Below are 21663 nucleotides of genomic sequence, written 5' to 3' on the forward strand. Positions count from 1 at the left end.
CTTGGGATTCATGCTTTCATATTCTCTCTCTTCCCCTCCAACTCTGTCTCATCCTTTCTCAAAAAAAAAAAAAAAAAAGGTCCTTGTGACTTGCCTCTTAGGTTTCTCTAGTATCTCAGTAGCTAAGATTGTTAAGAAAGGCTGACCACCAGATTAAATGACTGTTATGACTGAGGAACACTGCACTGCCACAATAAACCTCCCAACACACTGACATAAAGGATCTGCACCATACTGAACAGAACTTTATCTATTCAGATAGAAGGCAATGTTGCTCAATTTGAATTCAACAGGTTTCTCTCAAGAGGAAAACACATACACTCAGAGATTAAAGAGAATAAGAAGCCACCCATCGTACCTGAGCACCCACTAGCTGCAGCAGGGCCGAGTTCACGGGGAGGAGCTCAATGTCTGTGTTGATAGTGGTCTGGTCAAATGGGCAAGCCTTGCGGTGGAGTTTATTCAGGCACATCTTGCAGACTGTATGGCCACAACCCAAACTGATGGGCTTTCGAATTGTTTCATCGAAAGTCTGAGTGCAAATTGGGCAGGAGAGGAAATCTGTCCACTGTGGAGCTTGTACAGGCATTGTTACTGGAGTTACAATTCACTAACACACACACACACACACACACACACACACACACACACACACAAAATAATCTAAAGCAAAGATTCCACTGGAATCAAAATCTTTGAAAAAAGTTTTTTTTTTTTTAAATATCTTCTGTAGATACAGTCAGCACATAGTGTGAAATATAACCTGGAAAACAAAAGAGAAGAAAAGAGAAGAAAATTAGCATGTCTTACTTTTGAATTAAACTGTGCATTCACACTCTATTACCTACAACCTCTTATACCACAGTTATATCACTATGGTCCATCATTTTGCACTTTCATAGAATTAGAGTCATAGTCTCATTCCCTCGCTGTTAACATACGGAGTGAACCCCAGGAAAATAAAATAACTTGCCCAATGTAACACATGAATTTAATAATAAGGTTAGACCCAGGAACTAAATCTTACAAGTTTATCTAGGTCTACATTGTTTTTATATAGAAGAATTAGTTTTTTTAAGGTGGCTAATAATCTTGTTTCTTGAGCTGCATACCAGTTAGGTACATGAATCTGTTCAGCTGTGAACATTTATCAAGCACTAATGATATATACACTTCTGTGTATGTTACACCTTAGGAAAGAGTTTTTAAAAATAGGTCTAAAGTAAAAATTACCTCAAAATATTTTATCATCAAATTGGGTATGGGTAACAAGGTAACAAAGAGTCTGTGAACTTTTTTAGAGTCTTTTTAAGGGGTTCATATACTGTAAGCCCCTGCTATGGCCTACACTCGTTGCTACAGTGTGCTGTGTTGGAACAACTGCACAGTATGATTATTTACTTCAAAAGATTTTTTTAAACTCCCAAATTTATTAATGGTACAACAATTATAGTTCAAATTTCACTGCCTACCCTTTTTATTGGCAGAGAATGAAAACTAAATTGCAAAACTTATCACTTGTATCCAACAGAAACTTTTTTATATATAAAATTGAACCTAAAACTTACAGCACGTATCTTAAAACACGTACATATTTATCTAACTAGTTTCTAAAAATGAGAATTGATACAGAATAAAGTAACAATGTTACAAGTTGTTAAAGATTTTATTATGCTCAACAGAGATTGCTTACAAAGATGAAAATGATTAAGCTATAATTAACTAGGAAAGTAAATTATCAAATATACCTTATGCTTTGAGCATTACATTTATTTCTTCTTTTATTGAAACAATGCAACCTTAAATGCAAGCCCATTATTGATGGGAGAACAGTTTTCATTAGTCATGTTAAAAATTTATCCATTCATTCAACAAATATTTACTAAGCACTATGTGCCAGACTGAATTGTTGGGGAAACAGCGAAACAGCACAGTCATAATATCTGCCTTCAGAGTAATCGTAGCTTTGTGTTTTTGCAGTGTGCTGTAAGATAAACATATTTTACCAAGTTAATTTTTAAAGTTTATTTATTTTGAGAGCACGTGCTGTGTGCATGCACACAAGTAGGTGAGGGGCAGATAGAGAGGGAGAGAGAATCCCAAACAAGCAGTGTGGGGCTGGATTTCACAAACCATGAGATCATGACCTGTGCAGAAACCGAGTCAGCTGCTCAACCAACTGAGCCATCCTGGGGCCCCAAGTTATCTGCATGTGTGTTAAAATGACCCTTGCAATAAATAACAAGAATGAGCAAATACTGAAATTACTCACATTTTGATTTCTATAATGTTTTAAAGATAAAAACTTCTAATAAAATGGATTTAATCAAATACATTATGAGTAGCTACAAGTATGTTTATAATAAATTATTAATACTTAATAAACTGAAACTCATCTGGAATGATAAGAAAATACAGTAATTATTCAATTGCAGGCTCAAGTGTTAGATTTGTGCATTGGGTTGCAGAATGCTCAAAAACAAGGGTAAATTTTTAGAGAAGACCTAATGTTCAGAAAAGGAACTGAGTATTAGTCATAAACTGCTTGTTGAACCTGATTAAGTCGATAAAGCATCACTCACTTAAATTTTTCTATAGATTGGCATGGCAATATATATTAATGCCTGCAAAGAATCTGATCGTGTTGTGTTAATCTCTGCAAAGAGAGTTTACAAGTTCCTTCCTTTCTACTAGTATGGCCTTTTACACAACTTAAAATTTGTTCATCTTAAAGTATAGATAAAACAAAGTACTTCATTCTCTCAAACACTATAAACTATACAAACCCCAAAGGGCACAAAACATAATAAAATGCTGGGGCGTCTGGGTGGATCAGTTAGTTGAGCATCTGACTCTTGAGTTCAGTTCAGGTCATGATCCCGGGGTCATGGAATTGAACCCCAGGTCGGGCTCTACACTGAGTGTGGAAGTTGCTCTGTCCCTCTCCCCAAATCAATCTCTAAAATTAAAAAAAATAAATAAAGTAAAACATATGTATAATATATGTTTTTACAGCATGTTATAACTTTTATTATAAATACAGCTATGTGCCACATACTATGCTAAATGTCTTATATAGAACACTTATAAAAGGTAGGTAATTACTGTTATCCTATTTTACAGATATGACAAATGGAAGTTTAGAGAGGCTGAGTATAATAAAAAGAAATAGAGCTAAGATATTAACCCAAATAGTCTGGCACAAAACCCAAACTCTTAATCAGATCACCATTCACAAATTAAAGGTTAAATATAAAGAAGGAAGAACTACTTGTGATTTCATTCAAATTCAATGTCACAGAGCTGCATTCCCTAATACTTACTGACTTCACAGTAATTCTGCTAAACTTACTGCCAAATCTAATGGTCAGGTCCTTGTTCTAATCTCGTTTGTCTTCTCAGTAAGATATGAAACAGACAAGTACTCCCTGCTTCTTGAAACTGTCAAGGAACCAGATTCTCCAATTCACTTCTAACTCACTGGCTATGTTTCTGATCTCTTAAACCCCTATATGCTGGAATCATCAGGTCTCTGTTTTGACTTTTCTTATCATTCCCCAGCTAGAATCCCGAAAAAGCTTCCTATTATATTTAGAATAAAATCTGGATTTCTTATTCTTGTTTAAAAATCCCTAAATGATATGACCTGTAATTATTTCTCCAACTCCATTTTCTAACACTTATCCCCACCTTAGTATGTTAGTACTTAGGTATTCTCTCAATCTAATCTTTGAATTGGAGGTCACTCTTCACTTAGATGCCACCAAAAATGTAACATCCTCCCTGACCACTTAGAACTCTAAATCATTCTCTAGTCCGTCACTGTACTTAAATTCTCTACAAAACATTTACATCATCTATACGATGCATTTTCCTTTTATATTTTTATTTGCTTCCTCAATATCTAATATTAGAATATAGACTACAAGAGCTGAAATCTAATCTTTCTTGTTCACTATGAAAGCTATAGCTCCCCACTATAACTTAGGCTACCTAAAAATTTCAGAGTTCACGAGACATGCAAAAATCTATTCATAAATCTCTAAGGAACTTAAATACTTTTAAAGATAAGAAATTCTAATCTATACTATTCTTTAATGAGCCTTAAAAGTGCAAGCAACGTTTTGAGATTTATGAGATCTGACACTGTGCAATATGGAAAACAGGTAGAAAACATGGTTGTCAGTTTTACAGACTTGAAAACTCACTGCTCTCCTACATGATCTCAGATCTGTGCTGCCATAACAAGTTTTCCAAATTATTATGTTGTAAAAAGAATTACTTTAATTTTTATATTTATTTTTGAGAGAGAGAGAAATAGTGGAGAAGAGGAAGACAGAAGGGGACAGAGGATCTAAAGCAGAGAGAAGGGGACAGAGCCTGACGCAGGCCTCAAACTCACGTACTGTGAGATCATGACCTGAATCCAAGTCAGATGCTCAATCGATTGAGCCGCCCAAGCACCCCACAGTAATTGTTTAAAACACAATCACAAAATATTATCAGTAAAAGATATCTTAGGGTAGTTCAATTTTTAATCTTTTGAGAAGCCTCCATAGTGGCTGCACCAGTTTTCATTCCCACGAGGTATCAGATAAATAGTATCCAAAATCCATAAAGAACTTATCAAACTCAACACCCAAAAAACATATAATCCAGTGAAGAAATGGGCAAAAGACACACTTTTCCAAAGAAGACCTCCAGATGGCTAACAGACACATGAAAAGATGCTCCACATCACTCATCATCAGGGACATACAAATCTAAACCACAATGAGTTACCACCTCACACCTGACGTCAGAATGGCTAAAATGAACAACTCAGGAAACAACAGTTGTTGTCAAGGAAGCAGAGAAAAAGGGAACACATTTGCACTGCTGGTGGGAATGCAAACTGGTGCAGCCACTAACAGCCCTATCGACAATAGCCACATTATGGAAAGAACCCAAATGTTTATTAACTGATAAATGGATAAATAAGATGTAGTGTGTATATACACAACAGAATATTACTCAGTGATCAAAAAGAAATGATATCGTGCCGTTTGCAACAACATGGATGGAACGGGAAGGCATTATGTTAAGCAAAATAAGTCAGTTAGAGAAAGACAATTATCATTTCACTCATATGTAGAATTTAAGAAACAAAACAGATGAGCAGAGGGGAAGGAAGGAAAAATAAGATAAAGAGAGAGAGGGAAGCAAACCATAAGAGACTCTTAAATACAGAGAACAAACTGAGGGTTTCTGGAGGGGTGTTGAGTGGAGGGATGGGCTAAATGGGTGATGGGCATTATGGAAGGCACTTGATGGGATGAGCACTGGGTGTTACATGTAAGTGATGAATCACTGAATTCTACTCCTGAAACTATTATTACACTATATGTCAACTAACTTGGATTTTTTTTTAATGTTTTATTTATTTTTAATACAGAGAGAGACAGAGCATGAGAGGGGGAGGGGCAGAGAGAGAAGGAGACAGAACCGAAAGCAGGCTTCAGGCTCTGAGCTAGCTGTCACACAGAGCCTGACACGTGGTTCGAACCCACAAACGTGAGATCTGACCTGAGCCGAAGCCAGAGGCTTAACTGACTGAGCCACCCAGGCGCCCCAACTAACTTGGATTTAAAAGAGAGAGAGAGTGAGAGAGAAAGGGGCACCTGGGTGGCTCAGTTGGGTTAAGCCTCTAACTCTGATTAATTCTGGCTCAGGTCACAATCCCAGGGTCATGAGATTGAGCCCTGCATCAGGCTCTGTTTTGAACGTGGAGCCTGCCTAGGATTCTCTGTCTCTCACTCTGTCCTCCCCTGCTTGCACATTCTTGCAAACAAACATACATCCATTTAAAAAAAAAGGGACAGAAATAAATTGAAAAAGAAAATAAAATATCCTTGTGTACTAAAACTACAGTTAACAATATTCGGCCTGTATCAAGGCACCCATTAACCTTGGAAATAACATGTAAAATTGTTTATATACATATGCTCCTTCTTCTGGGAATAAAATCCAGGACTTTTATCAATTCTCAATGGTTTCATTTGGGGGGTGCCTGGGTGGCTCAGCTGGTTAAGCCTCCGACTTTGGCTCAGGTCATGATCTCACATTCATGGGTTCGAGCCCCGCATTAGGCTCTGTGCTATCAGCTAGCTCAGAGCCTGGAGCCTGCTTCTGGTTCTGTGTCTCCCTCTCTCTCTGCCCCTCCCCTTCTCATGCTCTGTCTCTCTATGTATCAAAAATTTAAAAAACATTAAAAAATGTATTTTAAAGGGTTTCATTTGGGGAGAAAGGGAAGATAAGAATCAGGACTCAGATGGGGCACCTACCTGGTGACTCAGTCAGTTAAGCAACTCTTGATTTCATGTCAGTTCACTTGTCCTGATCCCACTGCTGACAGGGCAGAGTTGGCTTAGAATTCTCTCTGCCCGGCTCCTCACCTCCCCGTCTGCGTATGTATGTATGTATGTATGTATGTATGTATGTGTGTGTGTGTCTCTCTCACTCTCAATTAAAAACATCACTGACTCAGACATACGGAAATAAACTAGCAAAAACATAAAAATATTAAAAAATATATAATAATTTATATGAACACATAATTCTTCTGTATTTGTACCACAATCTCAACTAACTCTTGCAAATTCTTTAAAAGTAGGTGTTCAGGAGCACCAAATATTTTTTTCAACGATTACACTGAAGTGATTCCCTCTCACCTCTATCTCTCATCCCTTTAGTCCTCACTTCCACCCACCTGCACAGATAAGCCCCTGGTTTATTTTCTTTTCAGTTTCTTTATCCATATAGGTCAATATACAAATATATATTATTAATTGGATAAAAAGTATTTTAAAAGCTGTTTTTTATAACTATTCTCTATCTTTATTAAACCAGTTTTTCTTAGAAATTATACCCTAAAAACCTTTCTCCATTCTCAGTAAAAATGAAACATTCAGTTACTTACATAACAATCTTTTATTGGTCTTTACTATGTGCCCATATAATAGGGGCGCCTGGGTGACTCAGTTGGTTAAGCAGCTGACTTCGGCTCAGGTCATGATCTCACAGGTCATGGGTTCGAGCCCCTCATCGGGCTATGTGCTGACAGCTCAGAGCCTGGAGCTTGCTTTGGATTCTTTGTCTCCCTCCCTCCCTCTCTCTCTCTCTCTGCCCCTCCCCCACTCATGCTCTGTTTCTGTCTCAATAATAAATAACAACATAAAAAATTAAAAACAAAAGAACTACATATAACAGAGATAATCTAAACAAATCGAGGTGAGGTCATGATCCCAGGGCTGTGGTATTATGGATGTAAATGGATGGAAGCAAAAGGTCTGGAAAGATGTCAAACAACACAATTGAGCAACCTATAAAATGTATATAATCATCAATTTTTTAAGTGCAAATAAATTTGAAACAATGAAAACAAGAAAAGCTAGAGTACACTTAGAACACAATTTAACTACTTCTAAAATAAATTATTGTAAGACTAAAACAGGTTTCCTTATTAAATGAACTGTTTACATATCTGGATATCCAAATCATCAAAACTTAATAGTTCTTTTCAAAATTCATTAAAAACTCTTTTATAACTTCACTACAATTTACCTGTTTCCAAGCACTAGCACATTTTATTAACTTTCTGTATCACTTCATCTCACTTAACCTAGTAAAAAGAGGTATATAGTTGTTAATCTCTCACTGTTTTCTAGTAAAACAGTTCTTAGAGAAACTGTAACAAACTTGATACAATAAACCTATAAAATCAGCACCCAGTTCTTCAGTAAAAATAAAAGCATGCTAGAGGCACCTGGTTGGCTTGGTTGGTTAAGTGTCCAACTACTAGTTTCGGCCCAGGTCATAATCTCATGGTTCATGAGTACAAGCCCCACACTGGGCTCCATGCTGATGGTGCACAGTCTGCTTGTGGTTCTCTGTCTCTTCAGCACGCATGTGCTCTTTCTCTTAAAATAAACAAACTTAAAAAAAAAAAAAAAAAGCTTTCTTTTGATCAGAAAGATAGGTATGAAAGACCAAGAGGGGAAAACAGTATTTTAAAAGTTTGATTTTGCTTGGGAAATTTGATGATTATGAATAGTAATTCCCTCTTCGATGATTCTATTTTAGGAACTATAAAATCATAAACCAAAGGTTTTTTTTAGAATATCAAAATATCATTAACTGTAGTTATTAAATCTAAGAACAATTTCTACACCCTCATTCTTTAAACATCTTTTTCCAAAGTCACTTTTCTAAACATTCTCCAAGCTTCCCAGTAGACAGATGTTTACATCATCTTCAACCACAAAACATATCTAATTCACACAGGGCACATGGCTTAGTGAATGCAGTAAACCTTCTTTCATGGGTTAAACCTATGAAATAAACTGACAGGAGCGCCTGGGTGGCTCAGCTGGTTAAGCAACTGACTTTGGCTCAAGTCATGGTCTCATGGCTCATGAGTTCGAACCCTGCCCTGGGCTTTGTCTCCCTCTCTCTACCCCCCTCCCCCATCAGCATTCTATTTCTCCCTCTCTCAAAAATAAATAATAAACATTTTTTTAAAAAGACATAAAATGACTAAAATACCAAACAGCAACATCCAGATAATCTTTAAGCTTCTTCAGAGCAAGTTTCTGTCAGGGAAAAAAAAAACAACCCTAAATAATTCTCATCAAGGCACATGTGCTGAAGGCCTCTAGACGTCTCGCTGTGGGTTAGGGGCCAGCTCAAATCTAGCTCAACAGGAGAAGTTCTACTGAAACCTTTCTAACCAGAAAAGCACGGAAGATGAGCCCTCTTTATTTCTAACAAAAATCCAGATAAGTGATTGTTACTCAATGATGAAAGCAATAGTTAACCTTCCTATCAGTTAAAACAAGGCCTACTCTCCTTCCTAAATGGCAAGTCGTGATTTTTACTGTTACTAATTGATTATACAGAACAACATGAGAGTTAAATAGCCATCAGTCCACCTTGAAGAAGGCCCAAATTTTAAAAATATCATATAACTTCCCCAATAATATTCACATTTTTACACCAGGAATAGTGCTCAGCTACTATAGACAAGATTATGACATGATACATAAAAGAGCCTGGTTTTCTGAACATAAATTGTGTCAGATATGTTTTCAGAGGCTTTTCTTATTTAATTGTGCACCATAAATCAAAACCGCAATATGAACTACCACCAGTAACCACTATCTGTTAAGTACCAAGTAGGTGCCAACACTTTCAGTGCTCTATATACAGTATCTAATTAATTGTTCACAGCAATGCTGTTGTGCACTTATTACTTTCATTTTAATGATAAAGAAACCAAAGAACAGGACAGGACCCAAAGACACAAAGCCGGCAAGTGGCAGAACTAGGATTCAAACTTGGGCAGCCTAACTCCCAAGCTGGTACTTTTAAATACTGTAATTTGTGCCATCTTACAGATGGGAGCCCATAATCATTAGGGCAGGAGAATTTTTGTTTTTTAATGTTTATTTATGTGAGAGAAAGAGAGACAGAGGGAATGGGGCTCCACTAATAGCGGAGAGCCTGGTGCAGGGCTCAAACTCATGAACTGTGAAATCATGACCTGAACTGAAATCAAGAGTCCCACACTTAACCAACTGAGCCACCCAGAAACCCCAAGGCCAGGGCAGGGGAACTTTTAAGGTTATGGAAATGCTCTAAAATTGAATTATGAGGACTGCACAATTCTGCAAATTTACTAAAAATCACTGAATTGTGCACTTAAAATAAGTGAATGTTATAAGTATGTAAATTATGTCAATAAAGCTATTAAAATCAAAGTCTTTTATTTTTTAATTTTTAAATGTTTTTTATTTATTTTTGAGAGACGGAGAAATAATTCAAAGCAGGCTCCAGGCTCTGAGCTGTCAACACAGAGCTCGACGTGGGGCTTGAACCCACAAACTGTGAGATCATGACCTAAGCTGAAGCCGGACACTTAACCGACTGAGCCACCCAGGCTCCCCATTAAAGTCTTTTTAATAAAGAGTCCTAGTCTTCAAAATTTTAAATGTAATAATATAAAAATATAGGGGCGCCTGGGTGGCTTGGTCAGTTAAGTGTCCAACTATTGATTCTGGCTCAAGTCACGATCTCACAATTCAGGAGTGCAAGCCCCAGGCTGGGCTCAGTGCTGACAGTGCAAAGCTTATTTGGGATTATCTCTTTCCCTATCTCTCTGCCCCTCCCCTGCTTGCTCTCTCTCATAATAAATAAACTAAAAATATATAAAGACAATAGCCCTAATTAAAAGCTAAATTAAACTGCTTTGAAGATTTCACTTAAATATATTATAACCTGGGGCACCTGGGTGGTTCAGTCAGTTATCAGCTCGGGTCATGATCTCACGATTCATAGGTTCAAGTCCCCACATCAGGTTCTGTGCTGACAGCTCAGAGCCTGGAGTCTGCTTTGAATTATTTGTCTCCCTCTCTCTGCCTGTACTCTGCTCACACTCTTGTCTTTCTCTCAAAAATAAATAAAACATTAATATATATGTGTGTGTGTGTGTGTGTGTGTGTGTGTGTGTGTGTGTATTAAAGGCTGACATCTAAAAAAAATTGTTAAAGGGATGCCTGGGTGGCTCCGTCAGTTGAGTGTCTGTCTCTTGATTTCAGCTCAGGTCATGACCCCAGGGTCATGGGATATTGCTGATGACACATCCCCACCCCTGCACTGGACTCCACACTGAGCTGAGGGTGGAGCCTATGTAAGATGCTCTCTCCCCCCATCCCCACCTCTGCCCTTGTCCCCTGCTGGTTCTTTCTCTAAAATCAATAAAATTTAAAAAGAAATAAAAATAAAAAGTTGTTAAAAATGTATTACCATCTCCTCTACACAGGTTCATTTTATCTGCCACTGATTTAGAGGGAGAAAACAGAAATGAACTTCATCAAGTATCAAATCTGGGGCAGTCACTCCTCTGAGACACTTTTATGCCCATTTTACAGATAAAGCTTGGGCTTCAATGGTATTAAATAACTTGCCTGAAGCTACTAAATTGTGAGCTGAGACAAGTCCGCTCTGATGTGAATCTGAAGTATGAACTGCTCTGAAAAAGACAGATTAAACAAAACCATATTGTCTGTAAGAAGAAAACCTTGGTCTCCTCTCACTCTGCCCGACAAGACGAGTTTAACTCTGTATTCTTGGGCCTAATTTAATTTGTCATTTCTCTGGAACATTTCCATAGCAACCGACATGCAGGGCAACATCAGAGAACATTTTTAACAATCTTGAAAAACAAAGCAAAAAGCAGGAAATCAAACAAAAAGAAGAAAAATCAACAAAGGCTTTGTATAACAATTCTCAGTGTTATAATTCTCAGCAGATTATCAATTAATTTACAGATGAAATACTAATCTCAGATTTTTGAGGAGGCTCAAGGTTTTTCCCACAATAATGTCCTGTGAAGGAAGATCCAAGTGTAAAAAAAAAATTCTTCTTAATGTTTATTTGCTTTTTGAGAGAGACAGAATATGAGGGAAGGGAGAGAGAGAAAGGGAGACACAGAATCTGAAGCAGGCTCCAGGCTCTGAGTTGTCAGCACAGAGCGTGACTTAGGGCCCAAACTCAAGAACCATGAGATTACGACCAGAGCCAAAGTCGGATGCTTAACCAACTGAGCCACCCAAAGTGCCCCAAGACGCAATTTTGATTGTAAAAATAAGTATCTTCCCAAAATAACTGAACACAACATTCTAGATGTAAATAATGTACATGCTAATGTTAAATACTTCAGGCAAGTATAGAGAGAATAGCTTCTTATTTGGAGGGAAGATAGCCTATAAAGATAGGGCTTGATAACGAAGGGTTGAGAAAGCAGCAAAGGGTTCACTTAGGTGGCTTATTTTTCCAGTGTTCAGAAGAACAAAAAGACATTTCTACCTGCAGCATAATGCCAAATTTAAGAGAAGAAACAAACAAACAAAAACAGATTCATGAAAAACCATTCATGAAAAAGCTGCCTAATCTGAAATTTAAGCAGTACTCTAAAAAGTGAATTACAACCTCGAACTTTGTGTACGCAGTTTAAAGCTCCAGGTTTTTATTCTACGTAAAGTTATACGTTGCGTGTAAACATGCTACACTGAAGAGGACATCACCAGTTAAAGAGGTGGCAGAAAAGCATCACCTTAAAAAGCAAAGGGGGAGGGGGCCCCTGGGTGGCTCAGTCGGTTAAACTTCTGACCGGCTAGGGTTTGTGGGTTCGAGTCCCACGATGGGCTCTGTGCTGACAGCTCAGAGCCTGAAGCCTGCCTCAGATTCTGTGTGTGTGTGTCTTTCTCTCTCTGCTACTCTCCTACTCCCTCTCTGACTCTCTCTCTCTTCCTCAAAAGTAATAAAACATTAAAAAAGATTTTTTAAAAGCATTATCTTTAAAGTATTTGTGAGATATTAAGCAGGCAAAACAGCCAAAGGTTACTTCACTTTTTCAGCTTTTGCATAATACTCTGCTGAATATTATACATACTACTGTTAAGAAAGTAGGCTATCACTATTTATTCCATGTATTCCAAACATCATACAACAATAACTAATAACCAAAATCAGGAATATTCTGGAAAACACCCGGCATTTTAGTTTATCTGTTGTCTTGTTCATTGCTTTCAGATTAAACACAAATTTCTGATATTGGTTGTTTTCTTTGTGAAAATTGATATCTTCTTAATTAAGCCTCTTTTCTAAATCCTAAAGGTAACTCAGCCCCCACACAAAAAGATCCATGAATAATTTCTGGCATCTTGGGCAAATATTTTAACTAGACTTTAAATAGTTTTTCAGGTCACGTTTTGAAATCTCTCCTCCTGCTGCAGTAATGGCTCCTTTTGAGAACAGGAAGTTTGTTCCTCCGGTCCCCAGAAGTTATTTTGAGACACAATGACAAATCTGACTGGCAAGTATTCAGTAATCATGAATGTAGGGGTAAATGCTCACAAGGAAAAGAAAATCTAACCTGTGCCTCATAAACTCATATTTCAGACTGTTAATTACTAATCTACAGACTCCTAAGGAGGTCACTGAAACTGAGATAGTTTACTGGGGGAGTGCTAATAATCCATTTCTTCAATTTATTCCTCTTTACTAGTTTTTTCCTTATAGGCATGCTTAAATCCTTGTTCAGAGGAGCTTAAAAATCACATTGTCTCCAACCTTTAATGAAAGAAAAAAAAATAAGAGTTGGGTCACCTGGCTGACTCAGTGGAGTGTGCAACTCTTGATCCTGGGGTTGTGAGTTTGAGCCCCCCAATGGGCACAGAGCTTACTTAAAAAAAAAAAGTCATTCAATCCCTGTTCTTCTGAGGCTCTATTCTCTACTCCCTCATCTTTCCAGTTTTAAAGCTACTCACTCTATCCCAACCACTATGTTGAAACAACTCTCAACAAGCACATCAACAACGTCTTTAAAAATGCAATGGTTCTTCCTCAGTCATTAATATTTCTTTTCACATAGCATTAATAATGTTGGCCAATTATTCCCACAAATGCCATCCCCTTTCGGTTTCTATAACGGCATACTGTCCAGCTAATCCACTAATGGCAAGCCATTGCTTGCTTTTGAGGGCTTCTCCTTCTCTGCCCATCTCTGGAATATACATGATTTTCCAGAATTCGTTCTTCAATTCTTTGCTCTACAAAATTTCCCTGAGTAATTTCATCTATTTTTCAGCTTTCAAATACCAACTACATGCTGGTGATTTCCAAATCAGTATCTCAAGTTCAAACCTCTCTTCTTTTTTATTTTAAAAAAATTTTTAAATGTTTATTTTTGAGAGAGAGAGAGAGAAACAGAGTGAGAGCAGGGGAGGAACAGAGAGAGAGAGAGAGAGACAGAATCTGAAGCAGGCTCCAGGCTCTGCGCTCTCAGCAGAGTCTGATGTAGGGGCTTGAATTCCAGGAGATCGCAACCTGAGCCGAAGTCGGATGCTTTATCGACTGAGCTACCGAGGTTCCCCAGACCTCTCTTCTCAATGCCAACCAGGGCCATATAGCCAGCTGGTTACAGGCATCCATGTGTAACTAGCATCTCAAATCATCTCAACCTTACCAAAAACCTTTTGTTTCCTATATCAGTGATGAGTCAATTACCTGTTGACAGAAGCATGGGGAATCATCATTGACTTTTCCTCTTCCTCAAACCCCTCTCCATCAGCTAAATCAGTCACCAAGCACTATCATTTCATTTTAATGTTTCCTGAAACCTTTCCATTCGTTCCCAGTATCTAACATCTCTGATCTAGATTACTAGATTTCTTAACTATGGTATCCCTGTTAACAGTATCCTCAACAGAGCAATTAGCTAAGCCATAACTAGACTCTAAGTTCCTTAATATCGTATTTTTTTCTCTCATTATTTTCTCTATGGTTTTATTACAGAAAAAGTCAGCCAATATACATTAGCAAAGTTATCAAGCTGGAGTATTTCTGTTTTCTCCAACAGAAAGTCAACTGAGCTAATGGAAAGTCTGCTGCTAGGGAAGAAATGTAGGGCCTTACCATCTAGAGTAGTATGCACAGGTCAACAAGGATTTATAGGACTTAAGTAACAACATTAGGAACCAACTAGACCTTAAAGACATCCAGAGAATACCTAACAACAACAGAATTCTTTTCAAGTACACACGGAACATTCTCCAAAGCAGACCATATGCTATACCATAAAACAAGTCTCAATACATTTAATTGGATTCAAATTGCTGAAGTTATGTTCTCTGACCACAATGGAATGAAATTACAAACTAGTAACAGAAAGAAATTCGGGAAACTCACAAACATAGGGAAATTAAACCACAATAACGTAAATAACCAATAAGTCAAGGAAGAAATCAAAACGGAAACTAAAAAATATTTTGAGATGAAGGAAAACAAAGATACCATACAAAAACTTACAAGATGCAAAGAAAGCAAGGTTTAGAAAGAAGTGTAAAAAAAAAAAAGAAAGAAAGAAATGTACAGCTTTAAATGCTTACATTAAAATGAGGGGCGCCTGGGTTGGTCAGGTGGTTGAGCCTCTGACTTTGGCTCAGGTCTTATCTCACAGTTCATGGGTTCAAGTGCTGCACTGGGCTCTCTGCTGTCAGCAGAGCCCACTTCAGATCCTGTCTCCCTCTCCCTCTCCCTCTCTCTCTCTCTTTCTCTCTCTCAAAAATAAACATTGAAAAAAAAAAAAGAGGGAGGTGGGTGGGGGTATGGGTGAAATAGGTGAAAGGGATTAAGAGTACACTTATCACGATGAGCAATGAGTGATGTATAAAATTGTTGAATCACTATATTGTACACCTGAAACTAATGCAACACTGTATGTTAATTACACTGGAATTAAAATTTTTCAAAAAAGGAAATAAACGAATAACACCAGAAAAAAATGAGAAATTTGAAAAATCTCAAATCAATAATCTTACTTGCACCTTAAGACACTGGGGGACAAAAAGATATCTAACCTCAGCAACATAATGACATACTCCTGTGGCCAAAATATAAACTCTCAATTTAACACTGGTAGCAAGTAACTCCAATTTTAGACAATTACTCCCCTAAACATTACAAAACAAAAACTTGTAAACCCCAGCTCAATGTTAATTAGATCAGAAGCATATATGCAATTTTTAAAAATCTTGATAGTTTGCTTTCCCAATGATTGAATACACACACACACACACACACACACACACACACACACTTAGATTTTCAAAGAAGGAGATTTTAAGAAGGTACCTGAAGGTTTATAAACTGAAATATAAAATCCAGGTTTTCAAGTTTTTGTTTCATTATTTTAAGCAGGCAACTTTTAACATGACCAAATGAGTCTTAATATACCAAAGCTGGCAAACAGAGAGAAAAACCCTCAACTCTATCTTTCAGAGGGCTCCTGGGATACCATTTATTAGCAAGCTATGCTGGCATTCCTATCTTTGAAGGAGATAATTAATCATAGGTTAAATATAATCAAATGGAGACTTAAAGGAATGCAAAGTTCTAAAATACTAATAGAATTTACTATGGGTTAAAATATTCCCAAAACTTGGGGTGCCTGGGTGACTCAGTCAGTTGAGTGACTCAAACGTCTTTGGCTCAGGTCATGATTTCACGGTTCATGAGTTCAAGCCCCACATAGGACTCATTGCTGTCAGCACCAAGTCTGCTTCGGATCTTCCATCCCCCTATCTCTCTGGCCCTCCCTCACTCATACTCTCACTCTAAAAAATAAAATAAACCTTTAAAAACATATATTCTAGGGGCGCCTGGGTGGCTCACTTGGTTGAGCGTCCGGCCTCAGCTCAGATCATGATCTCGCGGTTTGTAGGTTCGAGCTCCATGTTGGCTCTGTGCTGACCGCTCAGAGCCTGGAACTTGCTTTGGATTCTTTGTCTTCTCTCTCTGCCCCTTCCCCACTCGCACTCTGACTCTCTCTCTCAAAAATAAATAAGCATTAAAAATATATATAGATTCTAAAAACTTAAAGTATATTTCAATTATTATAATAATTGTATAAAATATTATTACACCTTTGAGACAATCAGGGCTCAGACACGTTAAGCCGTTATTTTCACGGTCCCACAGCAAGTAAGGGCTAGTAGTGTTGAGATTCAAACCCTAGTGTGTGTAGCTGGACTACTGTAAAACGAGGTCTCCTAAGGTTTTTAAATAATCTGCTGTGTTAGTCTGCAAAAATGGCCACAATTCCTCCCTTTGCTATAGCTATGCCCTTTTGTAATTTGACTTTGCTGTTCTTTCTATTAAGAGACAGGGTCTATTTGCCCACCTCTTGAATCTGGGTGGTCTTGACTTCCTATGAATAGTGGAATGCAGCAGAAGTGATGTTGGAGGAGTTCCAGGGCTTAGGCCTGAAGTGATCCTGCAGCTTCTCTTACTTTCTTGGAATACGGAGCCACTAAGAGAGGAAGCTTGAATTAGTCCCCTCGGGTGAGACCAGAACAGAGAAAAACTGTCCAAGCTCAATCTCCTAGAACAGTCAGCCCCAATGCGAGCTGCTACATGACTTGAGCTGCGTAAGTGACTTAAATGGAGACCAGCAGAACCACACAGCTAAATTCTGCCCCAAATACTGATTCAAAAGTGTGACCAAATAAAAGGTTATTTCCAGCCTCTCAACTTTAAGGTGGTTTGTTACTCAAATGATAGGTGGCTAATAATTGTTATATAATTAACGCATAACAACATAACATATAAATTTCATCACAGCCTGTTGAGAATACAGTAATACTGAATATAATAGTGACACTGGAATACGAAAAGTTCTCTCAATTGAATTACAACCTTCTAAGTGTGACTCTACCCTCATTAAGGCCCTAAAAATTACTAATATACTGAAGTACCTTCATAAACACAACATGCCTAAATTTAGTTTCTTAATCCTACAGCATTAATTGTAGTAACTAAGGGGAGAAGCATTCAAGTATAGCAAAATGGTAACATTTTCAAAGCACAGCATGGATGACAAGACCTCTAGACAAAAACATGTACCAACTACCTAGGCTCAGTGTCAATCTGTCTAAAACTTTTTCTTATATTCCAACTTAATACATTTGTCATCCATCTTAATAGTCCTTCATGTTGATGTACCAGAGAAGCATCATTAACTCTTAATATTGAAAGATTCATATACTCCCAAGTTAGATGTTAGTCTTTACTGGTTATAATCTAAAGACTTAACTTTCCATAACATCATCACCTTAGTGATCTTCAGCAGGTTATACTTGTTTTTTCCTACCTACAACCATCAATATATACTCTCCAAATCTCTTGCCCCTTGGGGCATCTGGATGGCTCAGTGGGTTAAGCGCCGGCTTCGGATCAGGTCATGATCTCATGGTTCATGGGTCGAGCCCCACATCGGGCTCTGTACTGACAGCTCAGAGCCTGGAGCCTGCTTCAGATCTGTGTCTCCTTCTCTCTCTGCCCTGCCCCTGCTCACGTTCTGTCTCTCTGTCTCTCAAAAATAAACAAACATTTAAAATATATAATTATATTCCCTCTCCATCCTCAAATCCCACTTGGCAGTTAATCTCCAACAACATCCTAAGACAGCTATCACCTCTACTGATGAAGGAAGGAAAGAAAACTGAAAGTTATTCAGCAGAATTTGAACCCACGTTCGTCTAATTCTTTGCAAAGCCTGCACACCTTTTCTACTGTAATACAAGGTGTTCCAACTTTCAGCACCTGTAATTTTTATTGCATTAATAATCATTTTATTAGTCAGCCAAAAATAAAGATCTAAATTAAATGGTGCCTGTTTTAGGTTTAACCTGAGCATGACTAGTTTCAAATTAAATATATTTAGTAATATATTTGGAACTGTTTAAGCCTATTGGCTTATATTTTTAATTGGGTTATTACAAGTAATACATTCCTTTTGGAGAGAATCACAAGGAACATTTTATTAGAATATTTCATAAGAAATACAGGACTCAAACAGAAAACAAATCTTAATTTCATATATATTTTAAGATATTTTAAATGTGTTAAAGTGTAGCTTACACACAGAAAGGCATACATACAGATAAAGAATGTTCGGTTCCATAAATCATCACAAAGTAAGCATACCTGTATGGTTGCCCCTTGAACAACACTGGTTTGAACTGCATGGGTCCATTTACATGCAGATTTTTTTTAAGAGTTGACAGCAAAGCCACAAGGTATTTACTTAAAACTGCCCATTCCAGCCTCCACAGACCAAATCAAAGGTGACTGGCACAGAGCTTGTGCCTGCTGCCCTGAGAACCCAGGAAGACCAGACCTGTGGAGGCAGTCAGCAGCCCCAGGGCACCCCGGGATGGAGCAGGGCTTCGGGTCACCCCCGGGGAAAGGGAGGGTGGGTCAGGCACACGGGGGCTGGCAGGGAGGAGGCCAAGCTGAAGGAGGAACACATCCAGTGGTTGTCTCAGCCTCCAATCTCCCAGGCACTGGCTCCCCACCAAGCACCCCACAGCAGGGCCCAGGCCCCAGAGTCTCTAGGAGGCCAGCTACATTTTCATGGGGCCACAGCTGCCAGTGGCACAGATGGGACACCTGTACTGTGCTGCCAGGCTTCTGCCACAGCCAGCAAGCTGCCCAGCACCTGCCCCTGCTGAGCCAAAGCCACCAAGGTACAGAATACGGCCATCCCAAGACCAGACCTGCCCCAGATACTGCCCTGGCCTGGCCTGCCTGTAGGTGGATTTTTTCAATAATATAGTACATAAGAAAGTAAATGTATTTTACCTTCCTTATGATTTTCTCAATAACATCTTTTCCCCTCTAGTTTTAAGAATACAGTATATAATATACACAACATACAAAATACATGTCTTTCAACTTAAGTCAGCAGCAGGCTATTAGTTAAGTTTTGAGGAGTCAAAGGTTATAAGCAGAGTTTTCGCTGCTTGGAGGTTAGCATCGCTAACCCCAAAATTGCTCAAGGGTCAACTGTATACCCAAGATTTACAACATTACTGGCACCTCAGAAAGCCTCCCTCACCATCCTCCCAATCATCATTCTTTTATTCCTCCTCCACAATCACTGCTATCCTAACTTCTAATACCACAGATTAGTTTTGCTTGCTTAAAAACTCTATATCGTGGAATCATCTGTATATATTCTTTTGTATTTCAGCCTCTTCATTCAACATTATATTTGTTAGATTTTTTCCTACATTCGTACTTTTAAACTACTACAAAATACTTCCAGTTAAACTGACCACAGTTAGAAAAATGCCCTTCATAACGTCATTTTTGCAGCAATGATGACATTTGGATTTTGAATACCAGCAGATTTCTGGTGTTGAACTGGAAGGCACAAAAACGGGTGTCAATAACAAAACTTGACAACAGAGTCCCTCTTTACTCAGGAAAACAAAGCAGCATATCCGTCACAATAATAGCCCCTACTTCTTTCCTTTTACTTGCTTCTATTTTTTCCCCAGGGAGCCTGTGCCTTAGATGTCCTTGGTAGCTTTCACAGGACTGTGACTGATTCTAGACCCAGGCGACAAGGGAAAACAGGAAGATGTAGTCAGAATAGGTAAGCCACAATACACTTGTGAGGCTTATAACTGGGTGATCCTTGAGTGTACACTCTGACTTAGGGAGTTTTTGCATTAGAGACATAATCTAACATAATAAATAATAAAAAAAATAATAGTAGTATTAATAAAATGTATTATCCCCATAATCTACTAGCCAAGACTTAAGGACATCTTAATTGCTTTCTGTTTATTTTTATCAAATACATCTGATAGAAAACGTATCAAAACAAAATCAGTGATTTTCAACTGCACGTGCTTGAAAAATAATGCAACAATAAAATAAGAGGTATGGACTCATTTTCCAACTTAGAATTATGTCTAGACTGTTACCCCAGACAAAAAATTATATTTGAAGACTTTTTAAAAAATGACTAATTGCTACATGGACTCCAAACCACAGAAGCTTATAGCTACAATGTATTTTACTTATAAAATAAAAGGTATATAGCTTGTAAATGAAGATCTTTTGCTGACTCCCAAGTAGTAGCTACTACTATTGATTTGTTGCTACTATTGCAGAATGAAACAGAAAACACTTCCTTCAAAATACATAATGATGACCTTTTGGGGATTAAATTCATGATCAGGTATCTGTAGTATGCTCATGCGTGTTGCAGGGAGAAGAGATAAAAGGCTGGGGTAAGTCTAAATGCCAGGGGGTGCACAATACACAGATATATCTACTGATGTTACACTCTGGTCAAAACACAAAGCTTTGCTTTCTTAAAGAATTATGATCAGTTTATCCCACTGTTCCCCTACCCTGAGCCTTTTCCTCATTTCCCTGCAAGCATTCATAATTGAATTCCCTTATGAAGAGCCTTACTTGATCACCTCACTTAAAACTACTCTCTCGGAGCACCCAGGTGGCTCAGTCGGCTAAGCATCTGGCTTCAGCTCAGGTCATGATCTTACAGTTTGTGAGTTCAAGTCCCGCATTGGGTTCTTTCTGACAGCTCAGATCCTGGAGCCTGTTTCGGATTCTGTCTCTCTCTCTCTCACTCTCTCTCTGACCCTTCCCCACTCTCTGTCTCTCTCTCTGTCTCTCTCTCTCTCTCAAAAATAAACAAGCATTTAGAAAAAACCATAATGAACAGGGGCACCTGGGTGGCTCAGTCGGCTAAGCATCTGACTTTGGCTCAGGTCATGATCTCCTGGTCTGTGAGTTCAAAGGCCATGTTGGAATCAGGCCTGACATCTCAGAGCCTGGAGCATGCTTCCGATTCTGTGTCTCCTGCTCTCTCTGCCCCTCCCCTGCTCTCTCTCTTTCAAAAATAAACATTTAAAAAAACTTAAAACATAATAAAATTCATCTCTCAACTCCAATCCCACAACCACCATACACATGCACTTCCCATCTCATTCCTTATTAATTTTTCTCCATAATATTCCTCAGCATCCAATATGCTATATTTGTTTTGTTATAGTATATACCCACCACTACTAAAATGTAAGCTCCAAAAGGATAGAGATTTTTGTTTGTTTCTATCTCTAATCTTTTCTGAGTACATTCTATGTGTCAGGCACTGTTTTAAGTGTTCTGCATGCATTATCTCACTTAGCCCTCACAATGACCCTATTAGACATCATCACAAAGCTTGATTTTAGAGTTAAGGAA

General features: G+C 38.1%; 1 protein-coding gene across 3 annotated transcripts in view; it reads right to left on the bottom strand.

Moving 5' to 3' along the window:
• Window positions 1–21663, bottom strand: part of RC3H1 (ring finger and CCCH-type domains 1) — an 87236-nt gene that overhangs the window by 50796 nt on the left and 14777 nt on the right. For 2 of the 3 annotated variants that reach the window (XM_029935096.1, XM_029935094.1), the window contains exon 2: window positions 359–763. In XM_029935096.1, the coding sequence (XP_029790956.1) occupies window positions 359–589 (231 nt within the window). In that variant the 5' untranslated portion in view covers window positions 590–763. Of the gene's footprint in view, window positions 1–358; window positions 764–16780; window positions 16910–21663 lie in introns of those variants that run through there. The other variant, XM_029935095.1, reaches the window with a different exon arrangement.

Source organism: Suricata suricatta, chromosome 3, assembly GCF_006229205.1.
Source record: "Suricata suricatta isolate VVHF042 chromosome 3, meerkat_22Aug2017_6uvM2_HiC, whole genome shotgun sequence".
Classification (NCBI taxonomy): Eukaryota; Metazoa; Chordata; class Mammalia; order Carnivora; family Herpestidae; genus Suricata; species Suricata suricatta.